The 26,928-nt window shown below is 44.4% G+C and overlaps 1 protein-coding gene across 1 annotated transcript in view; it reads right to left on the reverse strand.

Moving 5' to 3' along the window:
- Positions 1–2,541: 2,541 nt before the first annotated feature.
- The window catches only part of CYFIP2 (cytoplasmic FMR1 interacting protein 2), a 128,441-nt gene continuing 104,054 nt past the window's right edge, over positions 2,542–26,928 (reverse strand). Inside the window, exons 28-32 of the mRNA XM_082453968.1 lie at positions 16,111–16,183; positions 15,565–15,659; positions 9,460–9,698; positions 7,753–7,900; positions 2,542–5,499 (exon numbers count right to left, since the gene is read on the reverse strand). Of these exons, the coding sequence (XP_082310094.1) occupies positions 5,332–5,499; positions 7,753–7,900; positions 9,460–9,698; positions 15,565–15,659; positions 16,111–16,183 (723 nt within the window). The 3' untranslated portion in view covers positions 2,542–5,331. The remainder of the gene's footprint in view (positions 5,500–7,752; positions 7,901–9,459; positions 9,699–15,564; positions 15,660–16,110; positions 16,184–26,928) is intronic.

Consider the following 26,928-nt stretch of genomic DNA (forward strand, 5'->3'; position numbering starts at 1 on the left):
TCTGTCCACCTTGAAGATGAGGAACCTGAGGCCCCAAGAGATTTGAGGACTTCCCAGGCTGCAGCAGTGGGGGCCACTAATGCCCTAGAACTCATCTCTGTTGGCAGTCTTCAGGAAAGCAGGCGCTGTGTAACATAGGAGGCTCCAAGCACTGGTGCTGGTCTTAAACATATCCTTCTAGTGATCTTCTACTGCCATCCTTTCCGATGAGTGTGAGAGGTCTCCAGGTGCCTTCAGCCTGGGAACTTCCTTGCCACTATGCTGGGTCTCTCCTAATACCAGGCTTAGCTCAATCTTACTGACCCAAAGCCCCCCAAAAGTCCAGTAATCAAATTCCTAAGTCTAGTTTTGGGGTCCAGACTGGCTGATCAATTTACTATAGTGTAACAGCAAAAGCCCATCCTTTGGAACTGGGTTCATATTCCAGCTTTCACTTAGTAACTGTGTGAAAATAAACACACTGTATAGCCCCTTTGTCAAAGGTGGGATATAACACAAAAAGTGATGGTGGTTGATTCAAAGGAATGGATGGATGAATGGGATTTAGCGTGGTGCCCACACACATTAGGCCTCATTAAATATTAGTTCCCATGCTTCCTCTTAAAACTAGGGATATACTGATAAATGGTATATATGGAACAGGATAGAAAGCCCAGAAATAAACCCATGCACTTATGGTCAGTTCATCTATGACAAAGGAGGCAAGAATATACAATGGAGAAAAGACAGTCTCTTCAGTAAGTGGTACTGAGAAAACCGGACAGCTACAGGTAAAACGATGAAGTTAGAACATTCTCTAACACCATATACAGACATAAACTCAAAATGGATTAAAGACCTAAATGTAAGACTGATAAACTGCTAGAGGAAAACATAGGCAGAACACTCTTTGACATAAATCGCAGCAATATTTTTTTTGGATCTGTCTCCTAAAGCAAAAGGAACAAAACCAAAAGTAGACAAATGGGACCTAATTAAACGTAAAAGCTTTTGCACAGCAAAGGAAATCATCGACAAAACAAAAAGACGACGTACTGAATGGGAGAAGATATTTGCAAATGATATGACTGATAAGGGGTTAATATCCAACATACATAAACAGCTCATACAACTGAACATCAAAAAAACAAACAACCCAATTAAAAAATGGGCAGAAGAACTGAATAGACATTTTACCAAAGAGGACATGCAGATGACCAACAGGCACATGAAAAGATGCTCAATATCGCTAATCATCAGGGAAATGCAAATCAAAACCACGATGAGCTATCACCTCACACCTGTCAGAATGGTTATCATCAAAAAGAACACAAATAACATGTTGGCAAGGATGTGGAGAGAAAGGAACCCTCCTACGCTGTTGGTGGAAATGTAAATTGGTGCAGCCAATAAGGAAAACAGTATGGAGGTTCCTTAAAAAACTAAAAATAGAGTTACCATATGATCCAGCAATCCCACTTCTGGGCATATATCTGGAAAAGACAAAAACTCTAATTCGAAAAGAAACATGCACCCCAATGTTCACAGCAGCACTATTTATAATCGCCAAGACATGGAAGCAACCTAAATGTCCATCAACAGATGAATGGATAAAGAAGATATTATATATGTGTGTGTATATATATTGGGTTGGCCAAAAAGTTCGTCTGGGTTTTTCATATGATCTGATGGAAAAACCCAGATGAACTTTTTGGCCAACCCTAGGCTCACCACACACACACACACACACACACACACACACACACACACACACACAAAATGGAATATTACTCAACCATAAAAAGAACAAAATAGTGCAATTTGCAGCAACATGGATGAACCAAGATATTTTCATACTAAGTGAAGTAAGTCAGACAGAGAAAGACAAGTATCACATGATTTCACTTATATGTGAAATGTAAAAAAAAGATACAAATGAACTTATTTACAAAACAGAAACAGACTCATAGACATAGAAAACAAATTTATGATTACCAATGGGGGGAGGGAGGAAGGGATAAATTAGGAGTTTGGGATTAACAGATACACACTACTATATATAAAACAGAAAAATAACAAACACCTGTATAGCACAGGGAACTATATTCAATACCTTGTAATACTCTATAATGGAAAAGAATCTGAAAAAGGATACATATGTATAACTGAATCACTTTGCTGTACACCTAAAACTAACACATTGTAAATCAACTATACTTCAATTACAAAAATAAAAAACAAACAACAACAACAACAAAAAACCCAAAAAACAAAACTAGGGATCTAGTTTGTAGAGTTACACTGTCAGACTATGAAACCCCTAGGCTCAGGAACCATCTCCGATATCTTGCCCAGTGCAAGTCAATTTGTAAAGATTTAATTCCCCCAGCGAGAAAGGAAAACAAGCCATTAGTTTAGGGTGCAATGTCTTTATCTTCTTTATCTTTATCTTCCTCCATTCTCTTTCAGGTTGTATCCTTAGTCATCAGTTTTCATGTGGCCTTCCACAGATCAACGACGACTAGAATATGACCCAGAATCAAGACAAGATGCTCATTTCACTAGTTTGGAAGCAGTTTTAATGGAGATGGAAATGTTTATCAACTCAACACAGGTACCCCAAAATACAAAGCAAAATATCATCTTCAGCTGCATAGCAAATATGATTTAAGAATTTAACATCATTATTTGATCACAAGCGTAAATATGTCACCATAAATAAATGTAAATTCATTGTACAAAAATCCCCAACAACTCTTAATACAAATATGGTACATTTGACAGTTTCTGAAACAGAATTTTTTTTAACCTTTTAAAACCTAAGATTTTATTTTTCCTGGTTCTTAGATACACAAAAAATCAAAAGTGGGGGTGGGCAGTAACACCAGGAAGGAAAGAATATTAAACCCTTTCGGTGTTCGTAAATCAATGCTGCTGGTGAGCCAGGGAAATAAATCGTCTCTCCTAAAGGTGAAGACCTCAATTTACTGGGATCAAATCTCTTGAGGATAATGGGATTCTGCCCAGAGGGTCAAATTCAGGGCTATGAATGCAGGGTGGGAGGGGTGGGCTGTTGAAATAGCAATCTCATCCAACAGGTGATCCAAATCTCCGCAAAGCAATGGTCAAGGATTTAGAATGATCTCCAGGACTTAATAGCCAGACTTAATCTGAAAGAGTGAGCCAGCTACTGTTCCCAGACAGGAATGAAGACTCGGAAGGCTCTGGAGCTTAGAAATTTTATGTGGGTTTTGAAGGTGAGTTTTACCTGGTGGTTCTCCCATGTGGTGTAATGCCTCACTTTTGCCTTTGGGATACATCTATGGTCATCAAGAAGAAAAAAATGAGACATCAGAATAGGAAGTGGCAGCTCCAGACAGGAGGATCTGACAGCTTCCACCTTGACTCACTTTCCTTCCCAACAAATATTTTCTTTCATGGCTCAGAGGGAGCTCAAAGCCCAAGGGTAGCAGTGCAGGGGGCCTCTATAGCAGTGGTCCTCAGATTTTCATGTGCAACAGAACAATCCAGCTTGTGGCAAGTGCAGATTTCTTGACCCTGCTCCCAGAGATGTAGAATTAATGGGTGTGAGATGGGGCCCAGGAATCTGCATTAAACGTGCTAATCTCAGGAGGTCCTGATGTATGTGGCCTTTGGACCATATTTTGGCGAGCCCCACCTCTCTCCTCCCTGGTGAGCATGAGTGGGTAAAACAAACCTCTTGCTATGGACACTTCTTTGCTCTTGTCATGGGGTTGAAGTGGGCCATGTGGTTAATGGAAACCATTTCCATTCATCTGCCCTGAGGGAGCAGATCATTACTGTTCTATTTTCTCTCTTTCTTTTCCTTCCTGGGCCGGGGGAGAAATATCCGCTGTCTCACTTTATATGTTCTTACAAGCTCAGGGTCACAGATTCCCTTTGATGATGAGGTGCTCTGCAATGAGAAATTCACTTCCCAAAGGCTTCCGTCCTTCTAAACAGTTTCCCCATGCTTGGTAGGAGATTCTGCAGGGAATTTTGGTTCAGTCAGGGAAACGGAAGTAGACACGTCCCTGTGAGATATACCCCATACCTCAAAATCTAAGTTAAGGAACATCAAGGAAGTTGACAGCCAAAGATAAAATGTCTCCGGAATCTTTCAGCTTCTAGGACAACAAAAGTTCTGATTCACTAGAACAGGATTCCTCTTTGGGGTATATTTTGGTATTAAAAGCTCGTTGACAAGTATTATTTATATTCCTTACCTCCTTGACCCCAAGATGTTTCTGACTTCTATTAAAATAACCCTTTAATATTTTCTTTCTTGTGACAGTTTTCCTTGATGAGAGATTCTGTGCCAAGAAGTGGCCCCTAATTTGGTCGCTGGCTAATGCTGTGGGCAGTGCATGCCTGGCCTGTTCAAAGCTGTAGCCCCAGTGTCCATTACCCTGTGCAACTTGGTGCTCACTAAGCATTTGCTCAATGAATAAAGGACCCTCTCACCATCAAGCTGATGAGATGGTCTAATAGCTTTCTGTTTCGGACTATGGAATCCCTGGCTGTGTTCATAAATACTGCTTCTACATAGCGGTCCTGACCATCTTCTTACCCCAATTCTACTCACCCATTCCAGTTGTGAATGCATTTCTGAATTCCCTCTAGGAGTGCCCTGAGAGGGGAGTCAGGATGTGGTTTTGGGAGTCCATGGAAGGTCAAAGGCAACACCACAATACCATCTACCATGGTACCGATACCAGGAACCTCATCTCCCATTCACCATGGCTCTCAGCGCCTGGTCCGGGAGTACTCTTGGTGGTAGAATCCCTGGCGTCCAGAGCAGAAGAAGATGCCCTCTTGGGAAGTGGAGGGAGGGAGCCAGAGGAGGTGAAGATGCTAGGAAGTGGACGTGTGGCCAGGCTGGCATCTTGGGGCATCACCACACTCTTTCCTCCATCTCTAAGACTTCGGTCCTGGGGTGGCACGTGGCATTGGGTTGGAGGTCGCCATCTGAGGAGGAGGTCTTGGGAAGCAGCCACAGATGGAGGAGACCACGAGATGGAGAAAGGGTAAAACTAGGGCTCTTAACACAGCTGAGGGAAAAAAAATAAAAAAGAAAAAAGCATATACTGCCCTGTTTCTTTTCTTTTCTTTTTTTTTTTTCATTTACACTATGGAGAAACCACCATGGAGATGTCGTGGGAGAGCATGCACAGGCCCAGCCCTCAGGAGGTGCAGATGTGTTTGGGGAGATTCTTGTTTGCTTCTAGGTCCATCCCACACACTGTCCAGTCGGACCCTGTTGCAGGCTGGCTGTGGCTTTCTCTCTCCTGCTTCTTCTCCTCCAGGTCGAGGGTTTGCAGGACCTTCCGCCTAGCAGGTGGTGGCCAGGGACTGGTGGATGGGTGGCTGGAAGCAGCGCACATGCTCCACGGTGGAGCTGTCCGTCTCCACGGACTTCATGTACTTGTTCAGGATGGCAAAAACCTCATTGTTCAAGATCTGGTACTTCCTGATCCTGTCTGCCATCTTCTTCAGGGGCTGCAGAAGGACAGGGGATGTGCAGGTTAGGGATGGGAGGAGGGGACAGAGAAATCAAGAGAAAGGGAAGAATTCAGTTGAGGGTGGGGTCCGGGGTCCTGATGCTTCAATGATCATGCCACTCTCTTGCTTAAAGGCCTTCTATGGGTGCCCAGAGCTTGACAGTGAAATGTGAACTTGACCATAAAACGCTTTGAGTTTCAAAACTTACCACAAAGCTGCAGTAATCAAAATAGTGTGGTTCCAGCATGAAGACAGACATATGGACCAATGGAACAGAGAGCCCAGATATAAACCCTTTCATATATGGTCAAATGATTTCTGACAAGGGTGCCCACAACATTCAATGGAAAAAGAATGGTCCTCTCAACAGACGGTGCTAGGAAAACTGGATATCCACACGCAGAAGAAGTTGGATTCTTACTTTACACCATATACAAAATATTAGCTCAAAATGGATTAAAGACCTAAACATGAGAGTGAAAACTACAAAACTCTTAGAAGAAAACAAAGGAAAAGCATTATGACATTGAGTTTGGCAATGATTTCTTGGATATGACACCAAAGCACAGGTAATAAATAATAAATTGGAATACATCAAAATTAAAAACTTATTTGCATTAAAGGACACTATCAACAGAGTGAAAAGGCGATCCAAAGAATGAAAGAAAACATTTTCAAATCATATATCTGATAAGGGATTAATATCCAGAATATAGAAAGAACACCAGCAATTAAATAACAGCAGAAAAAAAACAAAAAAACAAGCCAAATGACCCCATTAAAAAGCAAGCAAAACACCTGAATAGACATTTCTCCAAAGAAGATAAACAAATAGCCAATAAGCACATGAAAAGATGCTAATATCACTAATTGCTAAGGAAATGTGAATCAAAACCACAATGAGATACCACTTCACACAGATTAAAATGGCTATTTCCAAAGATACACAGAAAATAACAAGTGCTGGGGAGGATATACAGAAATTGGAACTCTTGTGCATTGCTGGTGGGAATGTAAAATGGTGTGGTCACAATGGAAAACAGTATGGTGGTCCTCAAAAAATTAAAAACAGAATTACCACATGATCCAGCAATTCCAATTTTAGGTATATACCCAAAAGCAATGAAAGCAGGGTCTTGAACAGTTATTTGTACACTCATGATCACAGCAGCATGATTCACAACAGCCAAAATGCGGGAGCAACTCAAGTGTCCATCGACAGATGAATGGATAAACAAAACGCGGTGTATACATACAATGGAATATTATTCAGCCTTTAAAGGAAGGAAATTCTGACACATGCTACAACATGGTGAGCCTTGAACACATTATGCTGAGTGAGAACTCCACTTATACGAGGTACCGCTAGAGCAGTCAAACTCACAGAGAAAGAAAGTGGAAGGGTGGTTACCAGAGGCTGGGGGGAGGGAGAATGGGGAGTTACTGTTTCCTAGGCACAGAGTTTCAGCTGGGGAAGATGAAAAGTTCTGAAGATGGAGGTGGTGACGGTTGCATAACAAGGTGAGTGAATTTAATGCAGTAGACAGTTAAAGATAGCTAAAACAGCAAATTTTATGTTACGTATGTTCTACCTCAAAGCAAAAAAAAAAAAACGTTCTGAGGCGGCTCCTGCCTCTTTTTCCTCTCAGCTGGTGCTGCAGACCACCCTCTGCTCCAGCCATACATCTCACGCCTCTGTGCCTTTGCTCTAGCTGCTCCCTCTGCCTAGAACACCCTCCCCATCCTGCACCCCATTGTCTGCCTGGCTATTTGCAGCCGGTCATTCTGGACTTTGCCCAAGCATCGCCTCTAGGGGGAGCCTTCTGAGGCCCCCACCCAGCCCCTCAGCCTGGTTTAGACAGCCCTTCTTGATGCTCCCGCAACAGCCTTGCCTACCCCACACATGACAGCGCTCATCACATCCCCGTGGCTGCACAACTTTCGTGTTCAGTCAGTCAGAGTTTGTGCAGATGACGAAGCAGCATTAGCAGAGTCTGACTGGCACAGGGAAGGTGTGTTTCAGGTCTGGAGGCTGGCCCTGCCCTGCGGGGTGACGTGATTCATCCCAGTGGGCTACGAGCCAGTGACTCACGGCTTTCTTACGAGAAGGTCACCAGCTGCTGAATGTCTCTGTACCTACCTGCGGTGTGGGGAGCTGGCCTCCGTAAGCAGCTCACTCTCCTCTGCCGATGAAAGGCCTGCTTGCCAGGCCTGGCCCCAACTCCCAGGACCCAGCCACGAGCTGCTTACCACATTCTTAATGATTTCATCCTTCCCGTCCTGCCTCTGTACTTTCAGCAGGTGGTAACAGAAGTCGAACAGGTCGAAGCGACGCTGCTGGCCCAGCAGGACGATGACGGAGCAGCCAGCCCAGTTCAGGCCATCTCCAAAACACTGCCTGGGAGCGGGAGAGGAAGCAGCTGGAGTGAGAAGCAGGACACAGAGGGGGAAGGGACCCTCATCTTGGACCAGCAGTACAGCTAGTGAGCTGGCTCATCTCTGGGCCAATTCTCTTAATCTGTAGAATGGGTACAAGGGAAGCCGTGAGTGTGGACTCATTTGTTCCTGGGACTGTGGTCATATTATAAGCCCTGCTAGCCATAAAGAGGTGTCCGTCTGTCGCCCCACTAATGTAAGAAAAGTCAGCTTTGAAGAAGACAAATTTGCAAGAAAAAAAATCCAACCAGCCTTTGAGATTTATGTAGCCACTTAGAATTCTGATGAAGCTCTGTCTTGGCTCTGGAAAGGAACCAGAGGAACACCTGTGAGGGGAAGGGTGGTTTCAAACCAGGAGACCAACTGGCCAGTGTAGGCGGAGAGGGCATGGACTGGGGCTGGGGGAGGGACACGATGGGAGCATGAACAGATGCTGCTGGTGTGGGGGGCTGCGAGTCCTCTTGGGTCTGGTGAAGCTCAGCCTGCACGCCCCCAACTCTCAACAGCAACCTGGGCAATCTGGGAGGCCGTGGGGCATCTCTTGGCTGGATCGCTCGTCCTTGAACGCAGCGCAGCCCACTGGGAGGGTTTCCCAGCTTCCCCACCGCTGTTGCGGAAAGTGCAGCTGCTCTGGAAACAGCCTTCCCATCCCACTCCCAGCACCACTCTCTCGGGGAGGCCTCTCTGGCCCCCGTGTGTGTTTCCTCCAGAGCTCCTGGCTCCTGGAGGGCAGGCCTTGTCTGCCCTCTTCACCACTCTGCTCTTGCTGCGTCGCTGGGTGGGTGACAGGAGAAGGGGCTCTGCTTCTGTCTTCTCTGCAAACAGGACTGGGTTCCTCTCAAAGGCGCCCCTGTTTTTTAGCAGCAGAGGCCTCAGGAGCAAGGTGGGGCCCACCTTCTGCCAGGGGAGCCCGTCTCTGCTCTACGACCCCTGGAGCTCTGCTGGGGTGGGCGGTGAGTGGGCAGTGAGGTCTTAATACCAAGCCCTCACCAGGGTTCCCCCCCTGCCCCTTCCATCGGCCCAGCTTCTACTCCCGTGAAGACGGGCCCTGAGAGGTCCAAAGCCCCAAGGCGCACACACTCCATGTCTGTCTTCATCTACTTGGAGCCTTGCCTGTGGGGTCCCCTTCTCCCCTCTAAGAGCTGAATCCTAAGCAGTGTTCCAGCTCAGCTGTTGTCTGTGAATTAAACTCCTATAATCCACTTGTCTCTCTTCATGGGCATCTGTTGTCCTTCCTGCCCTCGCTGCCAAGGGACCTCATTCGATGCACCTGATATCTATTTTCTAGTCTTCTCTTGGCCCTGTCAACCCCACATACCAGGAACTGTCTACTTCTGCTCTGCACAGATGCATGTCCAGCACCTAGAACCCTGACCGATGTAAAGCACGTGCTCAACAAACCGCTGTCGGACAACCCCGCCCCTGCCCTCCTTTCTGGCTGAGCTCGGGCTGCCTGATGGCTCTTCGGGTGGGAGATGAACAGGTTGGGGGGGCGACCCCGCCTCCCCTGGGGCTACTCACTCAGCCGTGAACTCGTTGGTCCCCACGGGGATGCAGTAGACGAACTGCATGGCACTCCACAGCCGGTGGAACTCCACGCACTCGTCGACGTGCATGACGCCGTTGGTGGGCGGGGGGCCCCGCCAGATGGGGTCCTGCAGGTAGCTCCGGATGCGGGTCAGGATGACCTCGAACATAGACAGGCCGCAGCACAGCCGCTCCTTGGTCAGCAGGTCGCCCTCCCGAGCGATGGCGATTTGCTGGGAACGGGAGGGTACATAAACCTGCCAGTCACATCTCAGACCCCACTTTCTACCTCTCACCCGATATTCCCGAACCCCAGAGCTGGCTGCATCTGTAATTCAGTCACCAGAACTGAGGTCTTGCCCAGAGCAGGGCACTAACTTTATAAACCTGAGTTCAATCGCAGGGGGAAGTCTTGGGGTAAGTAAAATCGAGGAGCCATCGCTAGAGGAATAGTATAAAAAAATTTCAATCCACCTGTATAATGAAATGCTAGGTAGCCTTTGAAAAGACTGAGATGATGCTACTAGTAGTACTATTGTTACTACAGTACTGTTACTACTACTAGCACACACTCAGTGTGTGTGTAATACACCAGGCCCTGTTTTATGCATTCGTTAAGTACTTACCTTATTTACTCCTTACATAAACCCCATGAAGAAGATGCCATTATTATCCCCATTTTATTGAAGAAGAAACTGAGGTTCAGAGAGGCAGTCAGTGAGTGGAAAAGTTGGGATTTGAATCCTAGTAGTCTAGATCTGTGGATTAAATTGTTAAGTGAATAGAGCAAATTGCAGAAGAGGACATATACTACAATCCTATTAAAAGATATCAGTAACACAATCCCACAGACAGACACACAAAACTGTACGCATGTATGTGTGTGTGGGGGTGGTGAGAGTGTAAAACATTCTAGGATTAACATCACTTGTGGGAACAGATGGGCTTGGAGAAGCAGGTGGGGTTTTCACTTTTTACTATAAATACTTCTGTACAGTTGAATGTGCTACAATAAGCATATGTTACTCTTAAAAATTTGTCGCTGATTTTACAGATTATTCCTCCCGTTAGAAGTTCTCTGACCACTGTTAACAATCTTTCTTAATAATTTAAACTTGCTTCTCATATGGCATCTGGTTACTACATCTCTAATAATCAGCCGGCTAGACTAGTATTTCAAAACACATTACTGTCTGCAGGAGCAGAAAATATCCAGGGGTAGAGGTCTCAAAGCCATGTGCAAAGATAATAGATATTAACATCTAAGGTCAAAGTACAATCTCCAGATCTAGGGACAAAGCTTAAGAGGGCCGGCTTCTGAGACAGAGAGGTCCACAGGGCACTCCTGGGATCAGCTCCCCAGAGGGCGGGCCCGCCCGAGAGCTTACTGTACAGTGTGGCTGGGTGGAGTCGGCCTGCCTGCTCCCTGCACGCTCCCCACACCCTACAGCCCCTAGAAAGAGGGCAGCCTCAATTAAATTAATCCATGGAGGGAAGTAAATCAGGAAACACCAGTGCTGGAGCCTGTGAGGAATGTGGGTCAGCAGTGTAGTTGTTATGACAGCTATAAACTGAAAGAAGTCTAGGACGAAAAAAGTGAATTGGGGAAGAAGAGTTTGACAACCTGTGTTTCGAACACAAGAGGGAACCCTGATTCACGGTGACTCATCTTCATTCTGGTGGCAGAGAAAGATCGCTCCAGCGCAGAGAAGCTGCCACAGTTAGCTAGAAATACTTCTTTTCAAAAACCCTGACCCCAGTGCTTGACTCTGTTCTCACCAGGCAACTCCCTGTGGTAGTATCTGGACCTTGACAGGGTTCTCCACTTTACATTATTATTATTATTTTTTTAAATTTTATTTATTTATTTATTTATTTATGGCTGTGTTGGGTCTTCGTTTCTGTGCGAGGGCTCTCTGTAGTTGCGGCGAGTGGGGGGCCATTCTTCATCGCGGTGTGCGGGCCTTTCACTATCGTGGCCTCTCTTGTTGCAGAGCACAGGCTCCAGACGCGCAGGCTCAGTAGTTGTGGCTCACGGGCCTAGCTGCTCCGCGGCATGTGGGATCTTCCCAGACCAGGGCTCGAACCCGTGTCCCCTGCATTGGCAGGCAGATTCTCAACCACTGCACCACCAGGGAAGCCCAGGGCTCTCCACTTTAGAAAGAGTGCCTGGTACAGCGAAGACGCTCAGTAAATAAAGAACCCACGTTTGTTCTCGAGTCATGAATATTCTCCTTCAGAAACTAATACAGAGAGCTCTGGCTTACTAGTTAATCTCCTGGGCATTTAGTTAGTCTGTATCAGTCCTCAGGGCCTGACAACTGTGGGAGGATCTAAATAATTAGCAACAGGGTTTATAAACCTGCAGACAGACTTGGAACTCTAATGATCCCCCAGCCAGAGCCAACCATAGGGCCTTGACTGAAATGGTTAGGGGCTTTGTCCCTTTCCTGAAAAACTGTTTACCTTTATGGGTTTTCCTATGAGCTACAAGAGTAAAATCTGGAAAAAAAATTGTAAAAATGTTATAAGAAAATAAAAATCTCCCATAAATCCCATCACCCACAGATAAGCTTTCTTAAAATACTTATGTATGATTTATTTGTGTTTATGTATGTGAGCGTGTATATGTATCTATTTAAACACAATTTGGGTCACACTATCTACATTGTTTTTTTCTCTTAAGATATTGGTACTAAAAAAAATAATTTCCTTTAGTATCTTCAGTAATATGGTTTTTTAACGGCTCCATAAAATGGCCATTGACATACGTCATTTATTTAGTTCTCTATTCCTGTTGGTTATTTTAAATTGTTCACAAGTTTTCATCATTATAGACAACTCATAAGTAATTATCCTTAAATATTACACTTTTTGAGCTTATCTCTGGTTATCTTCTTAGGATAAAATCCTAGAAGTAAAACTATTCAGTCAAAAAGTATAAGTAGTTTTAAAAGGCTTTTGCTACATGGTGACAAACTAGTCCCAAGAAAAGCTGAACCACTGTACACGTGTCTGTGTCAAGTCTGTTCCTTGTGCCTTTACCAGTACTTCATTATCATGAAGAAAAGTTCTTAGCCAACTTGCGAAATGAAGAGCTATATCCTTCTCTTTTACATTTCATTGATTACTGGTAAAGCAGAACACTTTTTCTCCTGTTTGTTGGCATTTATATTTCTTATGTTGTGAGTTTTCTTTCATGCTCTTTTTTCTTTCTTTTTGTTTTTAATTAATTATTTATTTATTTTTGGCTGCATTGAGTCTTCGTTGCTGCGTGTGGGCTTTCTCTAGTTGCAGTGAGTGGGGGCTACTCTTCGTTGTGGTGCGTGGGCTTCTCATTGTGGTGGCTTCTCTTGTTGCAGAGCACGGGCTCTAGGCACTCAGGGTTCAGTAGTTGTGGCACGCGGACTCAGTAGTTGTGGCTCTCGGGCTCTAGAGCACAGGGTCAGTAGCTGTGGCGCGTGGGCTTAGTTGCTCCATGGCATATGGGATCTTCCTGGACCAGGGCTCAAACCCGTGTCCCCTGCATTGGCAGGTGTATTCTTAACCACTGCGCCACCAGGGAAGCCCTCTTTTTTCTTTTGATATGAGTGTCCTTCTAATCTGAAAAAGTGCACTAAAAATTGTTTGTTGCATATACCCTCAATCTGTGACTTGGTGTTTCATATATATATATATATATATATATATATATATATATATATATATACACACACACACATACATACATACACACTATGTGTGTATGTGTGTGTTTAACATAAATTTTAGCCATTTCTGTTCCACTCAGCGGGGAATTTTTTTCTCTCTCTTTCTGCCATTCTTTTCTGAGTTAACAAGGGTATAGAAAAAGCATCTGTGAAATCATGTGGAAACATATTTCTGCATGGAGTACTTTGATTACATTTAGGATACTTTGGAGAAATATATCTCCATTCTTGCTCTTTCCTTTCTGGTTTTTAGAAGCTTTTTACTTATTTGTTTATCATAATAAGTGTGAAAGGCAGCTCAGCTAAAAAGACAAAACAGCTATTCGCCCATTTTATAGATGGGAAAACAAAGACCAAGATATTAAATGTCTAGCACTAGATTATGCAACAATTCAGGGGTAAAGCTGGAAAGAGGAGTCCTTCAACTCCCTGACAGAACATTCTATTCATGATAGCACTGGGCAACAAACCAGGTCACCTCAATTTTTCCTAGAAACAAATACAAGCAATGCAACACAGTTAAACTCTCCCAACATTAAATATGTAGCAGAATTTCCCTGTCACCGACCTAGAAGTTATGTGAGTTCCCTGAACCCCAGCAAGCTTGGAAGTTAATATTTAAAAAATGTTTCTTTGGTCTACAGGAGGACTAAGTTTGAGACTATTCCTTAAGGGCTGGGAGACTTATAAAACTGGCATTTCCTCTCCGGCAGAATGTCTAGGCTTTTGTTTGTTAAATATCAGCATTTGACAAATTGAGATTTCTATCAGTCCCAAGGAAATAGTGTTCATCAGAACAGGGAAGGAATTCACAGACTTCTAAGTGGAAACACATGCCGAAGCCTGGGTGTGAGAGGCCAGATTCTTGTAGGATGACACCAACAGTGGAGCAGACACATTTATATGTCGCTGGCTTGGGGGATTTCTCCCTAGAAGGCAATCTTTAGAGGATCTCCTGTGTTCAGCCCCGGAAGGCCAAAAAAGAAAATGTGCATATTTCACAGTATCTACATTCTCTCTGTGGTGACTAAAGAACCCAAATGTCACTAAATGTTTAGTCACTGTTTTCAGTAGGAGGTGGGTGGCCTGCAGGGGGTCTGGCTGGGGCTGCTCATCAGTGTGACACCTGGGCAGATGGGGCCCTGTCATGGGCTCCAACACTTGCCATGTTTTTCGAGAGAAGAGGCCGCCTTCCGCCCTCTGCGGAGGATGAGAATTTTTCTGATTCATGAGCTTTTGTGATAACAGGAGAGAGGACCTTAGGGATGCTAGTCCAAGAGCGGATCTGAATCCTAAACCTTTTAAGCAGTCGGTTTTGGGTTTTGTCTAACAAAACAAGCCATACTGGCTTGTCTCGCTGCAGTGCCCTGTTTTCTCTTCTTCCTGAATTCCTACCCTGATCCGTGCCCTGCCCCACCACCAAATGCTTGATTCAACTTGAATCAACTTGAAAGGAGACAGCACATGCTTTTTGTTTCATCCCTTTCCCCCACCAAAGTGTCTTCTTTCCTGACTGCCTGCACGGTTTGTGAGTTCCCCAAAGGCAGGGGTCCTGTTTTACGCATCTCCATGTACAGGTTCAGGTTTGTAAAAATGAGTTCTAATTACAGAATTAACATCTGAGCTCATTCACCTTCAAAAATATTAGAACATTACCGGTAAATCTGCCTTCTTTGATCTCCCCACCCATCTCTGTCCCTTTCGTCTTTCTTCAGAGGTTGCCACCATTATGAACTGTGTGTTTTTCATTTCCTAGGAAAAGTTTTACTTAATATGGTTTTTTGATATGTGTTTAAAAAAATACAAATAGCATCATACTCCATGACCTGTTGTGCAACTTGCTTTATTCACTTAACCATGTGTTTATGGTCTGTCCACACTGATGCATCTAGATCTGATTTTTTTTCTTTTCATTATTATGTAGCAGGTATTCATCATTTAAATGATTTTACCACATTTTATTTAGTCAACACTCTACTGATTGACATTTAGGTTGTCTCCAGTTTTTTGCTTTAAGAAACAATGCTGTGGTAAACATCTTGGGTTCCTGTAAGAGTTTTTTTTTAGCAAAGATACCCAGAGATGAACTGCCGGTTCACAGGGCATGCAGTAACTCAGCAGAATTCTTAATACCTAACGGGGAGTAACAGATACTTGTCTGACTTCCTTCTTTCTTGGCAGGATAGATGATACAGGGTGCAGGCCTGAGAGGCAGCAAAACTCATTCCAGACCTGCCCTTGCCACTAACAGGCTGTGTGCTGTTAGACTTTCTGTTTCTCTCTCTGGGCCTCAGTTTCCCCATCTGTACAATGAGGAGGTGGGACCAAATGCTCTCTCTCCCTCTAAAGTTCCTTTTGGTTCTCCGAGTCCATGATAGGAGGATCGTACCTGAGGGGTCCCCAGCCGCTCTATCAGAGGGACCAGGTGAAGTGGCGCGTACTTGGCTTCCAGGCGTTTCATCCGGACCTCCAAACGCTCCCCCTCTGCAAAAGGAACAGTAGGCAGAAAATGAGATTCAGGGCACACCGGGGGACATGGGAAAGGAAGAGCTCTCAGAGGACCTGGTGACGTATTTGTATTCCAGTATTTGGATGGAGCGTGTGGAACTGTTTTCCCTGGTTCTGGCAAGTGTGGTCAGGACACACTACAAGGAAAATGTTTTATTATTTGTGCCCAACAGTGGAATCATCTACCTCATGGGGTGGTGAGCTCCCCATCACCTGAAGGATTTAGACCAAGCTAGACAGCAACTTACTAGGGATGTTCTAGAAGGACCAAGGCCTGAAGCATCCTTTCCAATTCTGTGACTACCCAATAGCTGTCCAAAGCTCTCACCTTCTCCATTTCTGACCGCACATCTGAGTTTACTGGGATTAAGTGAGTGTGAGGTGCAAATTCAAACTGGCCACTTAGCTGCTGTCAGTGGTTTCTTACCTTTGATGTAGACTCTAGGCAAGATGTTTTGGAAGGGTGCAGCATGGAGCAAATCACAGACTTCCTCCTGAGACTGAAAAGAGAGAAGGGGGGAAAGAAAGAGAAAACCATTGTTATTGTAAACCAGGAAGAATTTTCATTACTAAAAGCTTGAACACTGGAGTCAGCCAGACCTGGGTTCAAATCCTAACACTTCTACTTAACCAGCTGTGGGATCTTAAGCACGTTGCTTAACCTCTCTGAGCCAATTCATTTATCTGCAAAATGAGGATGAGAACAGTACCTATTTTAATGGGTTACTGTGAGGATGAAGTGAGAGAATGTATAGCCTCATAGCACAGACCCTGGACATAATGAGTGTGCAGTACATTTTCATTACAATCTTATAAGGAATTTGTTGAAAGAATTCAACGTGGCAGTGGGATCAAATAGAGATGACAGACCCAGACTATGTTCATCTGGTTGGCTGTGAGGCCTATGGGCTCAACGCAGGTAGCTAGACCAATCCTCCAATACAGTAATGCAGGATGCCTCTGTGTGAAGGCCTGGGTCTGGTTGATTTTCTCCACCCCAGACTCCAAATGGTGAGAGAAGAGGGACTAGGACCCAGACAGGTTTTGATGGGGACTCTTTATGCACAAAAGTAAGCTAAAAGCCAACGCGTACTACAAAGGTTGGAGGGGAAAGTTTGGGGGAGGGCAGGCCTGGAAGATATGGTCAAATGGGCTTACTGTCCCGGGACCAGCTCATGATCACTGGATTTCAGTGATGGGGAAGGGGACCTACATGAGCCACCCTCCATGGGTCTTGGTTTCTATTCTTTAAACTGTGGGGATCTGGATTAGGTAAGATCCAGCCTTCATTCAACTCTGATACTCTTGGATTCTAAAGAATCTTGAGAAAATCAGGATTGTGAGGGCCCTTGGTTTTCTTAACCAGGCATGGGTAGAATGTGGCCATCCTGGAAATCTAGCAGGCCAGCTGCTCAAGAAAGAAACCCCTCAACTCCCTCAGTCTTTGAAGTGAGGATGACAGAAGGAGGACAACTGAACTCTCCAGAGAGACCTGTGTGATCTGACTGTAATTCTCAGTTTCTTAGCCAGAGGGGAAATTTCCTCACTTTCTTAATTAATCTGTTCCTCCCCAAACCAGTAAATCAAGTAACTTGGTCTTTATTGCTATGTCTAAGCTTAGACCCTTTGATTCATCATATAATCTGAAAACTTGCCTACTGATTATTCAGGCTACTCTTACATTTATTAATATGGTGAATTATATGGATTGATTTTTTTTTAAATTTTTAAAATTTATTTTTGGCTGCGTTGGGTCTTCATTGCTGCGCGTGGGCTTTCTCTAGTTGTGGTCAGTGGGGGCTACTCTTCATTGTGGTGCGCAGGCTTCTCATTGCCGTGGCTTCTCTTGTTGTGCAGCACAGGCTCTAGGCACGTGGGCTTCAGTAGCTGTGGTGTGCTGGCTCAGTAGTTGTGGCACACAGGCTTAGTTGCTCCGCGGCATGTGGGATCTTCCAGGACCAGGGCTCGAACCTGTGTCCCCTGCATTGGCAGGTGGATTCTTAATCACTGAGCCACCAGGGAAGTCCCTATGTGGATTGATTTTTGAATGATGAACCAGCCTTGCATTCTTGGGGTAAACTTCACTTGGTTGTGATGCATTATTCTTCTTATGTATTGGTGGATTTTATTTGCTAGTATTTTTTGGGGATTTTTACTCTATATCCATTAGAGACATTGATTTGGAGTTTTCAAGTGTTGTTGGTGTTGGTATTAGGGAAATGCCGACCTCATAAGTTGGAAAGAGTTCTCCTCTTTTCTATTTTCTGGAATTGTTATGATTTCTTCCTTAAATTTTTGGTAGAATTCACAAGGGAAACCAGCTGTATCTGGAGTTTTCTTTGTTGGAAGTCTTTTTTTGTTTTTTAACTAGGTATACAATTTCTTTAGCACATATAGTACTGTTCAGGTTATCGATTTTTTTAAAGTGAGTTTTGGGGTTTTCTGTGACTCAAAGACTTGATTCCTTTCATCTAAGTTTAATTTATGGGCATAGGGTTGCTTGTAGTATGCCTTTATTATCCTTCTGATGTCTGTGAAATCTATAGTGATATCCCTATTTCATACCTGATACTGGTAATTTGCATCTTCTCTTTTTTTTTTCTTGGTCTAGCTAGAGGTCTATCAATTTTATTGATTTTTTTCCCCAAAGAATCAGCTTTTACTTTCATTTATATTTTCCTATAGTGTTTCTGCTTTCAATGTTGCTGATTTCTGTTCTTATCTTTATTATGTCCATTCTTCTGATTGCTTTGGGTTTAATTTGCTTTTCTTTCTCCAGTTTCTTATGGTGGAAGCCTAGATTACTGATTGAACACCTTACTCTTTCTTAATATACTGTAACATTTAGGCTATGCTTCGATACCTCCAGTAATCAAGAGCTCGGTACTTCTGGAGGCAGCCTAACCCATTTTTGAACAATTCTAATGGTTAGAAAGTTTTAAACCAAGGCAGCCTCCCAGCAGTTTCCATTCAAGATCCTTGTTCTGCCCTTTAGAGTATTACTGAATGTGTTTTTCTAGCCAGATTCTTCAGCCACCCTTCCATCTTTCTCCTCCTTTCAGGGCCGAGCACCTTACAAGAGCTTTCTACCTCTCTCTCCATTTCCCAGTCTTCACTTCCCTTCACAGCAAGCAAAAATGTCATGCCCAGCTATAACACGCCATGGCAATGGCTCTGGCAAAGATTACTGAGGCTGCTCTGTCACCAAGTTCAATGGATACCTTTCAGTCCTCGTACCACGGCATCTCTAATGTATTAGGCACTGTCTTCCCTCAGTTACTATGACAATGAGTTCTGTGGTTTCCATTACTTTGATTTCTCCTTTTTAGATTCTTTTGCAGGTTTGGCTTCTAACCATCCTTTAAACGTTGGTTTTCTCCAAGGTCCCTCTTCCTTTTTTTCTCCTCACTTCATTTTACCTACTTTGTCTCGCCTACTCCCATGTCTACAAGCACTGCCTTCGATTCACCAGCTCTGTATTTCCAGCCAGGCTTCTCTTTCAAGCTCCAGACTTGGATATCTACCTCCTTCCTGGATATTTCCACTGGATATTCCACAGCTCCACATTTCTAAAGCTGACCTTCTTCTCCCCTTCTTATCTGAGGTTCCTTTGCTCCCAGAATGGCACAATAATCTCCTCACCTGCCCAAGTCTAAAACCCGGGGTTCATTTTTCGTCTCTCTTCCTCATGTCCCATGACCAGTAAGTCCTCATGTCTTAGATTCTCTCCACACTTCTCCACATTGACCACAACACTATGAGCTCCTTAAGGGTAGGGATGCCGCCTCTATTTTTACCTTTTATCCCCAGTGCCTAGGACATAATAGTCTCTCAATAATTATTTATTAATGAATGAATATTTGTTATCTCATGTTTCTTAGATGAATAAGTGAATTTTTTTATCCACATGACTATCCTCCATATATGAGAATACTATTACATCCATTCATCCAACAAACATTTATAGAGTACCAGGCATTGTTCTAGGCTTTGCAGATATGATGTTGAACGAGATCTCTGTACTCATGTAAATTACATTGTAGTTGAGAGAGATAAAAAGAAGTAAACAAACCAGAAAATTTCAGATAGTGGTAAGACACAATAGGGTAGGCTAGAGAGTGACTGGGAGTGGGGAAGGGACTACTTCAGAGAGGGTGGTTAGGGGAAACCTTTTTGAGGGGATAGATATTTAAGTAGAGAATGTAATAAAGAAGGAGCCAGCCATGTAGATATGAGGTAAGTGCAATGGCCCTGGGGCAGAGAGTAAGCTGGAGTATAGTGACGCAGGTAGTCATAGTACAGTCTTAGTTCCTAACAGAAGGGAGGGACCAGATCATGCGAGGTCTCATAGTATGGTATGAAGTCTGGAATTTAAGTGCAATGAGGAGTTACACAAGTATTCCAAGCACAGGATTGGTACACATAGCCCTACTGCCAAGTTTCCTTATCTTTCTTGTTTACTTTTCTTCCAAAAATTTCAGTTGCTCCTAGAAATGTCTTCTTACTAGGAAAGTTGCCCCCTTGCATGAATATCAACTTTCTATTTTGTTCCTGTGAATAAAACTGACCTTAGAAGCCACCTTAGAGGATGGAGAAAGGGGAAGAAGGTTCTGGGCCCTCTACAACAAGACCAATGTTGTTGCTTTATTCATTTTACATGATGAGCTTCCACTCCAGATTTCCTTGGGGGAGACAGGAGTGTTCCATTTACCCCCCCTCCGCACCCTGCGCCTCCCCCTCGAGTTTGCAACCTGCAGGACCAGAGGTTCTTTGGGGGTGCTTCCTGTTGGCATGCTTCCTGTGTATTCTCTACCTTGTAATGCCATTTGTTACTGAAGGTGAAGAAAGAGAAGGATGTGGTTTCCTCACAGAGGTGGGAAAGCATTTGCCTGGAAGGTCCCCAAGGATGAGCTATGTGGCCATTTGCATGACGAGGTGGCTATATACCCTGCAATGCCTTTTGTGGAAGGTGTTTGTTTGGCATTCATGAGCTGAGGCCATTGCGACTGATAAAAATGTCCAGTTCAGAGCACACAAAAGCCTGTGTCAGGGATCTGAACAGACTGCTCTGTGAGCACTTAGGCTAATGCCCACCACCTTCTCATCCAATCTCTATCCTAAAGCATGACACTTGGCCTTCCACTCTGCTAGGAACCCACCTGGCCCCTAGCCTGCGAAGGCCACCTAGAGTGGGTTTCTTCCCCACTCCCTGCCAGCTCTTTCTGCTCCAGCCACGGCAGCTTTCTGTTACTTGAATTCACCGTCTGCATATTCATCACTGAATTTCTGCCTTCTCTCTGGAATGCTCCCTAACCTATCTCTCCCATCCCCCTCCTTTGCTTAGTAAATTCCCACTTGTTTTTTTTTTTTTAAATTCATTTATTTATTTTTGGCTGCATTGGGTCTTTGTTGCTGCACGCGGGCTTTTCTCTAGTTGCGGAGAGCGGGGGCTACTCTTTATTGTGGTGTGCGGTCTTCTGATTGCGGTGGCTTCTCTTGTTGTGGAGCACGGGCTTTTGGCACGTGGGCTTCAGTAGTTGTGGCATGCGGGCTTCAGTAGTTGTGGCGTGCTGGCTCAGTAGTTGTGGCGCATGGGCTTAGTTGCTCCATGGCATGTGGGATCTTCCCGGACCAGGGCTCGAACCCATGTCCCCTGCATTGGCAGGCAGATTCTTAACCACTGCACCACCAGGGAAGTCCTCCCACTCTTCTTTCAGATCTCAATTCAAGCATCATTCCTTCCAGGGAGACTTCCCGGACCACTGCAATACGTCCCCGTCCATGAGTATTGTAATATATATTGTTATATGTCCTCAAAGAACCAAGCTCTTTTCCTTTCAGCATTTGAACTCAATTTGTATTATACATGCCCACATGTGACTATTTGATTAATATCTACCTCTCCCTACTGGATGTAACCTTCAGGAAGGTAGGGACAATGATTATTTTTGACCCTATTTTACTCCCAAGAGTAAGTACAGTGCCTGACAGACAGCAAATGCTCAATAAGTATGTGGAATAAAAGTTGAAAGTCTGTGGCACATAAGGGAATTGAGACTTAGGACAGAATCCTTCCTATTTTGGGTTTTCTTATGTAGGCATAGATGTTTCCCCTTATCACTAGAAGTATTTTCCCTTCAATGTACTGATTACCCTATATGAACACTATGTGAAGTATTTCTAGTAAATGCTCCATAGAGCTGGATTTTCAGGTGTTTTTTAATTTTCTATTCCTCTCTCTCTTCCTTCCTGTTTTTTCCTACTTGTATGTATTTACTACATTTTCAACATTAAATATATATTACTTCAAAAAATTAATCTGGGAAAGAACTCTGAAAGTAATTCTTCTTAACTTTAAAATAAGGAGCTTTTGGGGTCTTGATGCTGGAATCAGAGGGAAGGAAACAAAATCCTTGGTCATGACACTTGGTCCAGCAAGGAACAATATTTGCATAGGATTAATAACATGAAAAATACTTTTGTCTTTTTTCTCTTTTTTTAGGCTACACTTAAGGAACAAATCACAGATGCAGAACAAAATACAAATGTTACAAAAAATACAGCTGTGTCATATAAAAGTAAAAGGGTAGCTGACAGGAGGTAGGAGGTAAAAGTCTAGGAGTGGAAGTTAGGACTGTTAATTTCCTTATCTTTCACGTAAAGAGTCAAAATACTAAATAATGTTACTGAAAGAAGCAACAGAGGTGTAAGTATATTATCTCTGATTACAAGGGAAAACAACATAAGTAATAAAATGTAACAATCAAATACTGAAAGGAAGAGAGGGAACAGACGTAAATGAGCTAAAGTCTCATCTTTCCAACTAGGGAGAAAATTATTGTTTAAAGTTGCTCATGAAGAAATAGAGGTTAGCCTCATATTACTAAGCGTTATGGAGATAACAACTAGAAGAACTAGAGGGCTTCCCTGGTGGCGCCGTGGTTGAGAATCTGCCTGCCAATGCAGGGGACACGGGTTCGAGCCCTGGTCTGGGAAGATCCAACATGCCACGGAGCAACTAGGCCCGTGAGCCACAACTACTGAGCCTGCGCGTCTGGAGCCTGTGCTCCGCAACAAGAGAGGCCACGATAGTGAGAGGCCTGTGCACTGCGATGAGGAGTGGCCCCTGCTTGCCGCACCTAGAGAAAGCCCTCGCACAGAAACGAAGACCCAACACAGCCAAAAATAAAAAATTAAATAAATTAATTAATTAAAACAAAAAAAAGAAGAAGAACTAGAAACAGAAAGCATTAAAGCAGGTTGCCTTGGGGATTGGGATGCAGGTGGGGAGAGGTGCAGCAGAGCCAAGAATGATGTTTTACACCATAAGCTCATCTGTACTATTTGATTTATTGTGTGCAATTAACAACAGTTTAAATGAAACAAAATGAAGAGGCTGGATTAAATGGTCTGTAAGGGTCCCTCCCCTAGACTCTGTGCCAGGTGCTTTGTACCCGTTGCCTGCTTTACACCTCTGAGCATCCTGTGACATAGGTCTTACAATTCCCATCCTACCTGTGAGGACGCTGAGACTCTTGGGGAGATGGAGTGTCCCAACCAGGTCCACACAGTGATAAGGAAGCAGCAGGGCTGACACCGAGACCCAGGGCCACCTCACTCCTACACCCATTGTTTTCCCATAGTCGCCTATGCAGCCAAAGCCTTGGGAAGCCTGAAATATACCCTCCGCCCCCATTATACATACACTTTATGAAAAACACATTCACTTATTAAAAATAGAGACAGAAGGAAATTACTTTAAAATCTCACTACGTGAGAAACGTTTTAGCCTCACTCCTATCTGATAGGATCACATCATTTGTTGCTTATTTACTCGGTTTTTGGTCCTATCAACTAACATTCTTTAAACTTAAAAACTGTGACATACATATGCAGTTTGAAGAAGAATGAAAAGAGTCTTGTGCCATCTTCTAGCTGAAAAACAGGCAATTACTGAAACCTCTGCTCCCCAAACTCCAGAGGTAATTTCTATCCTGAATTTGTGTAGACAATTTCTTCACAGGCAACTAATTTTTGAAGTTCTGCTGGTGTGATTCCAAGGTAAATAACCAGACCGTCACGTGGTCAACCTATCCCTATAAATTCCTTCCTCCTCAACCCTCCCAAACCACATCATTCTTGTCCATCCTGCAAAGCCCCATTCGAGATTCACCTTCTAGGACTCTTCCAAGACCCTTCAGTCTACAGTAGTTTTCTTTTAAAAAACTAATCAGAGCCCTTATTCATTCAGGTCCCTCACCAAGCCGGTTGAGCTCTCTAATCCAGCCCCAGCCCAGGGTGCTTGTGAAGAAGAATCAGAGCAGTGTCTCATATCCCATGCAAACACTGATCAAGAGTCTTTTCGGAGGGACTAGCCATACTCAGGACCTGCATTTTACCTGCTATGAAAGGCCAATAAGAGGAATATAGAGAACATGGGTATAATACTATCTAGAGACCAAACAAGGACGTCCCAAATTCTCAACACTTTCATTCTAACTAGGATATAGCCTGAGCAGAAATTAAGCCATTCATTCATTCATTCATTCATTCATTAAGCAAATAGTATGCATCTGTATACCAAGTCTCTCTGCAAGGTGCTGGAGATAGAGCAGTAAGTGAGGCAGACCTAATGCATGGTCCTTACCAAGATGAGGAGGAAAGCAGGTAAAATGGGTAGTTCTAGTTAAGTGCTACAATTGGGGTACTACAGGAATATATAATAGGGGTAATCAATCCAGACTTCTGGGGAGAATGATAGGGAAGACTTTCTGGAGAAGGAAATGCTAAGCTGAGACCTGAACAAGGGCTAAGTGTTGGACAGGTGAGGGTGAACAGCACCTGTGAGAGGCCCCAAAGCAAGAGGGACCACAGTGGGTGAGGGGTGGACAGCTGAATAAGACTGAAGCTTTCAGTGCTGGGGGAAGGTGGCATGAGGTGAGGAAGGAGGGGTGAGGAGGAGGCACAGCAGGAAGGATCTTGTAAGCCTTGCTTAGGTGTTTGGACGCTATCCTGATGGTTTTAATCAGGGAAGTGGCATGATCACATCTGCAGTTTTACCTTTTGGCTGCAAGAGAGAAAGCACTGGGGGAGGGCAAAAGGGGTGTTGGAATAGGCCAAGCAAGAGATCGCAGGGCCTGGAGCAGTGGCAAAGGAGACAGAGAGCTGGGAGCAGATATCAAAGACCCTACTACAGACTGGATATGACAGCAGAGGAAGGGAAAGGACACCCATGCTGAACTGCTCACAGGGTCAGAAGACACAGTGAGTTTGCAGGCAGCAGGCAGCTGAGATCAGATCTGGGCAAGGTGAATTTCTGTGGACATTCAGGAGAAGATGTCTAAAAGGCAATGAGACATAATGGCTAGGGCCCCCCAGGGTCCACAGAGTGGATCTGAACTTGGGAATCATCAGCACGAGGATGGAAACTGACTCCAGGAAAAAGGAAACACAAGTGCAAGGGGAGATGTGAGTAGGTGCTTCCCCAGGTGACCAGACCTTTCCAGATATTTCAATTCCTCTGACTCTGTGAGACCAAAGAAAGACAAGGTGCAAAGTGGTACCTGAGATGAAGGGGAGACTGATAAATTCTGGGCACGTCCGTGTCTACTCATACACACCTGAACAGGGGTGGCAGGCCACCTTTCCAGCCAGGTGTGAGGCACAATGCTACCCCTATGCCCTTGGTGCTCCCTCTTCCTTCCTTCCCTCAGTTCACCAAACATCCACTGGGTACTTACTGTTTTCTGACTGGAGTGGGGCCTGGATGCTGAAGGAAACATGATGACAGGTAAGACTGGAAAAACTAGATTTTAATGAAGTTTATAATCTAGTAGGGGAAGAGGGTTAAAGATACCTGTGACTGGGAAATAAACAGAATCACTAGGTGCAAAAGAAGTCTGCAACCAAGGGCTCTAGAGACTTGGAGGAGGGAGAAATAACACCAGGTGTCTTGCAGAGAACAGGCATTTGATAAAGTGTGTGCTGAACACGAGAACTGGGGGGGAATGAGGTAATGATGGCCCTGAGATGGGCCTGGGAGGATGGGCAGGAAAGGTGCAATCACAGACAGAGGGAAGATAAGATCGGAGATGAGATGGCTGGTGTGTAGAGAGCAGGAAATCATTTGCTCAGCGGGCGAGTAATGGAGGGGTGGGCTGACGGGGCTGTAGGCAGTCAGAACCCTCAGTTTTAGGTGACTTCCAGGGAAGGTGAGTCAAAGCCTCCTTGCTGGGCTGTGGGAAGAGGAGGGAGGGGTCTCTGGTAAGGTCATTTCCCACAAAGGCTCCGGGAAGTAGGGACCTAGCCCCAGCATTTTGGGGGTGTAGAAACTAAGGCTCAGGGATTCAATCATTTCCCCAGAGGCTCATAGCTGTCAAGCACGGAGGTAAGACCTGAATCCAGGATTTCTGAGTCCAAAGATATACCCTTTCTAGGAGAGTACCTGGGAATCAACCTGCAATTGGGCTGAGGGAGCCTGATGTAACACACCCTGGCCTTCCCCTCTGCCTCTTGATGCCTTTTTGGTCTTATTCTGTGTCATTGTCCCTAGACTCAGCAAAACAATTTCTTTAAGTATAAGGCACTGCATATCCTTTTGGATATAGGCAGGGTATACGGTAATACTTATCTAATAAAGAAACGTGTGATAAGCTGTAGCTGAGGCCTCTCAGAATTCTCTTGCTGATCTAGGTCTGGCCTGACCTGCACTGGGGCTAGGACAATCATCTTTTCTAAAACCAACCTTACCCTGCTCTTTCATTGTGCTCTGCTGAGTGGACATAGGTCTTTCTTGAGAGGGACAAAAGCACGAGGACTTCCGTGTGCCTGTACCAAGTCTCAAGCTGGGAATGCTGATTTAAAAACTCTAAGTGACCAATTAGAACCTGCTGGGTGGAAGATGTCCTCATCATCTGAGTTCCCCTTACTCATCATGAAGCCCAGAGGACCGTGCCACCCAGAACACCTCTTCAGAACCACTGGACTGCACATCCCAAATGTTGGGTGTTGGGAGGGAGAGGCTGGGCCTGCAATATGGCCAATGCAACAGCAAAGGCCCCAGGGAACTATGTTCATTGCAAATCACTGGAATGTGAAATTAGCAAATTCATGGACTGGGAGAAAAATGGAATTAAGTCTGAGTTTTAATTGGAACAAAGACCCACAGTCTTCCTTCCATCTTACTGCCCTGAAACAGAAACAGCTGACTGGTTAATAATACCTCCTTAGCGTCCTATGTCTTGCC

Source organism: Balaenoptera physalus (genome assembly GCF_965194825.1).
Source record: "Balaenoptera physalus genome assembly, chromosome: 3".
Taxonomy (NCBI): domain Eukaryota; kingdom Metazoa; phylum Chordata; class Mammalia; order Artiodactyla; family Balaenopteridae; genus Balaenoptera; species Balaenoptera physalus.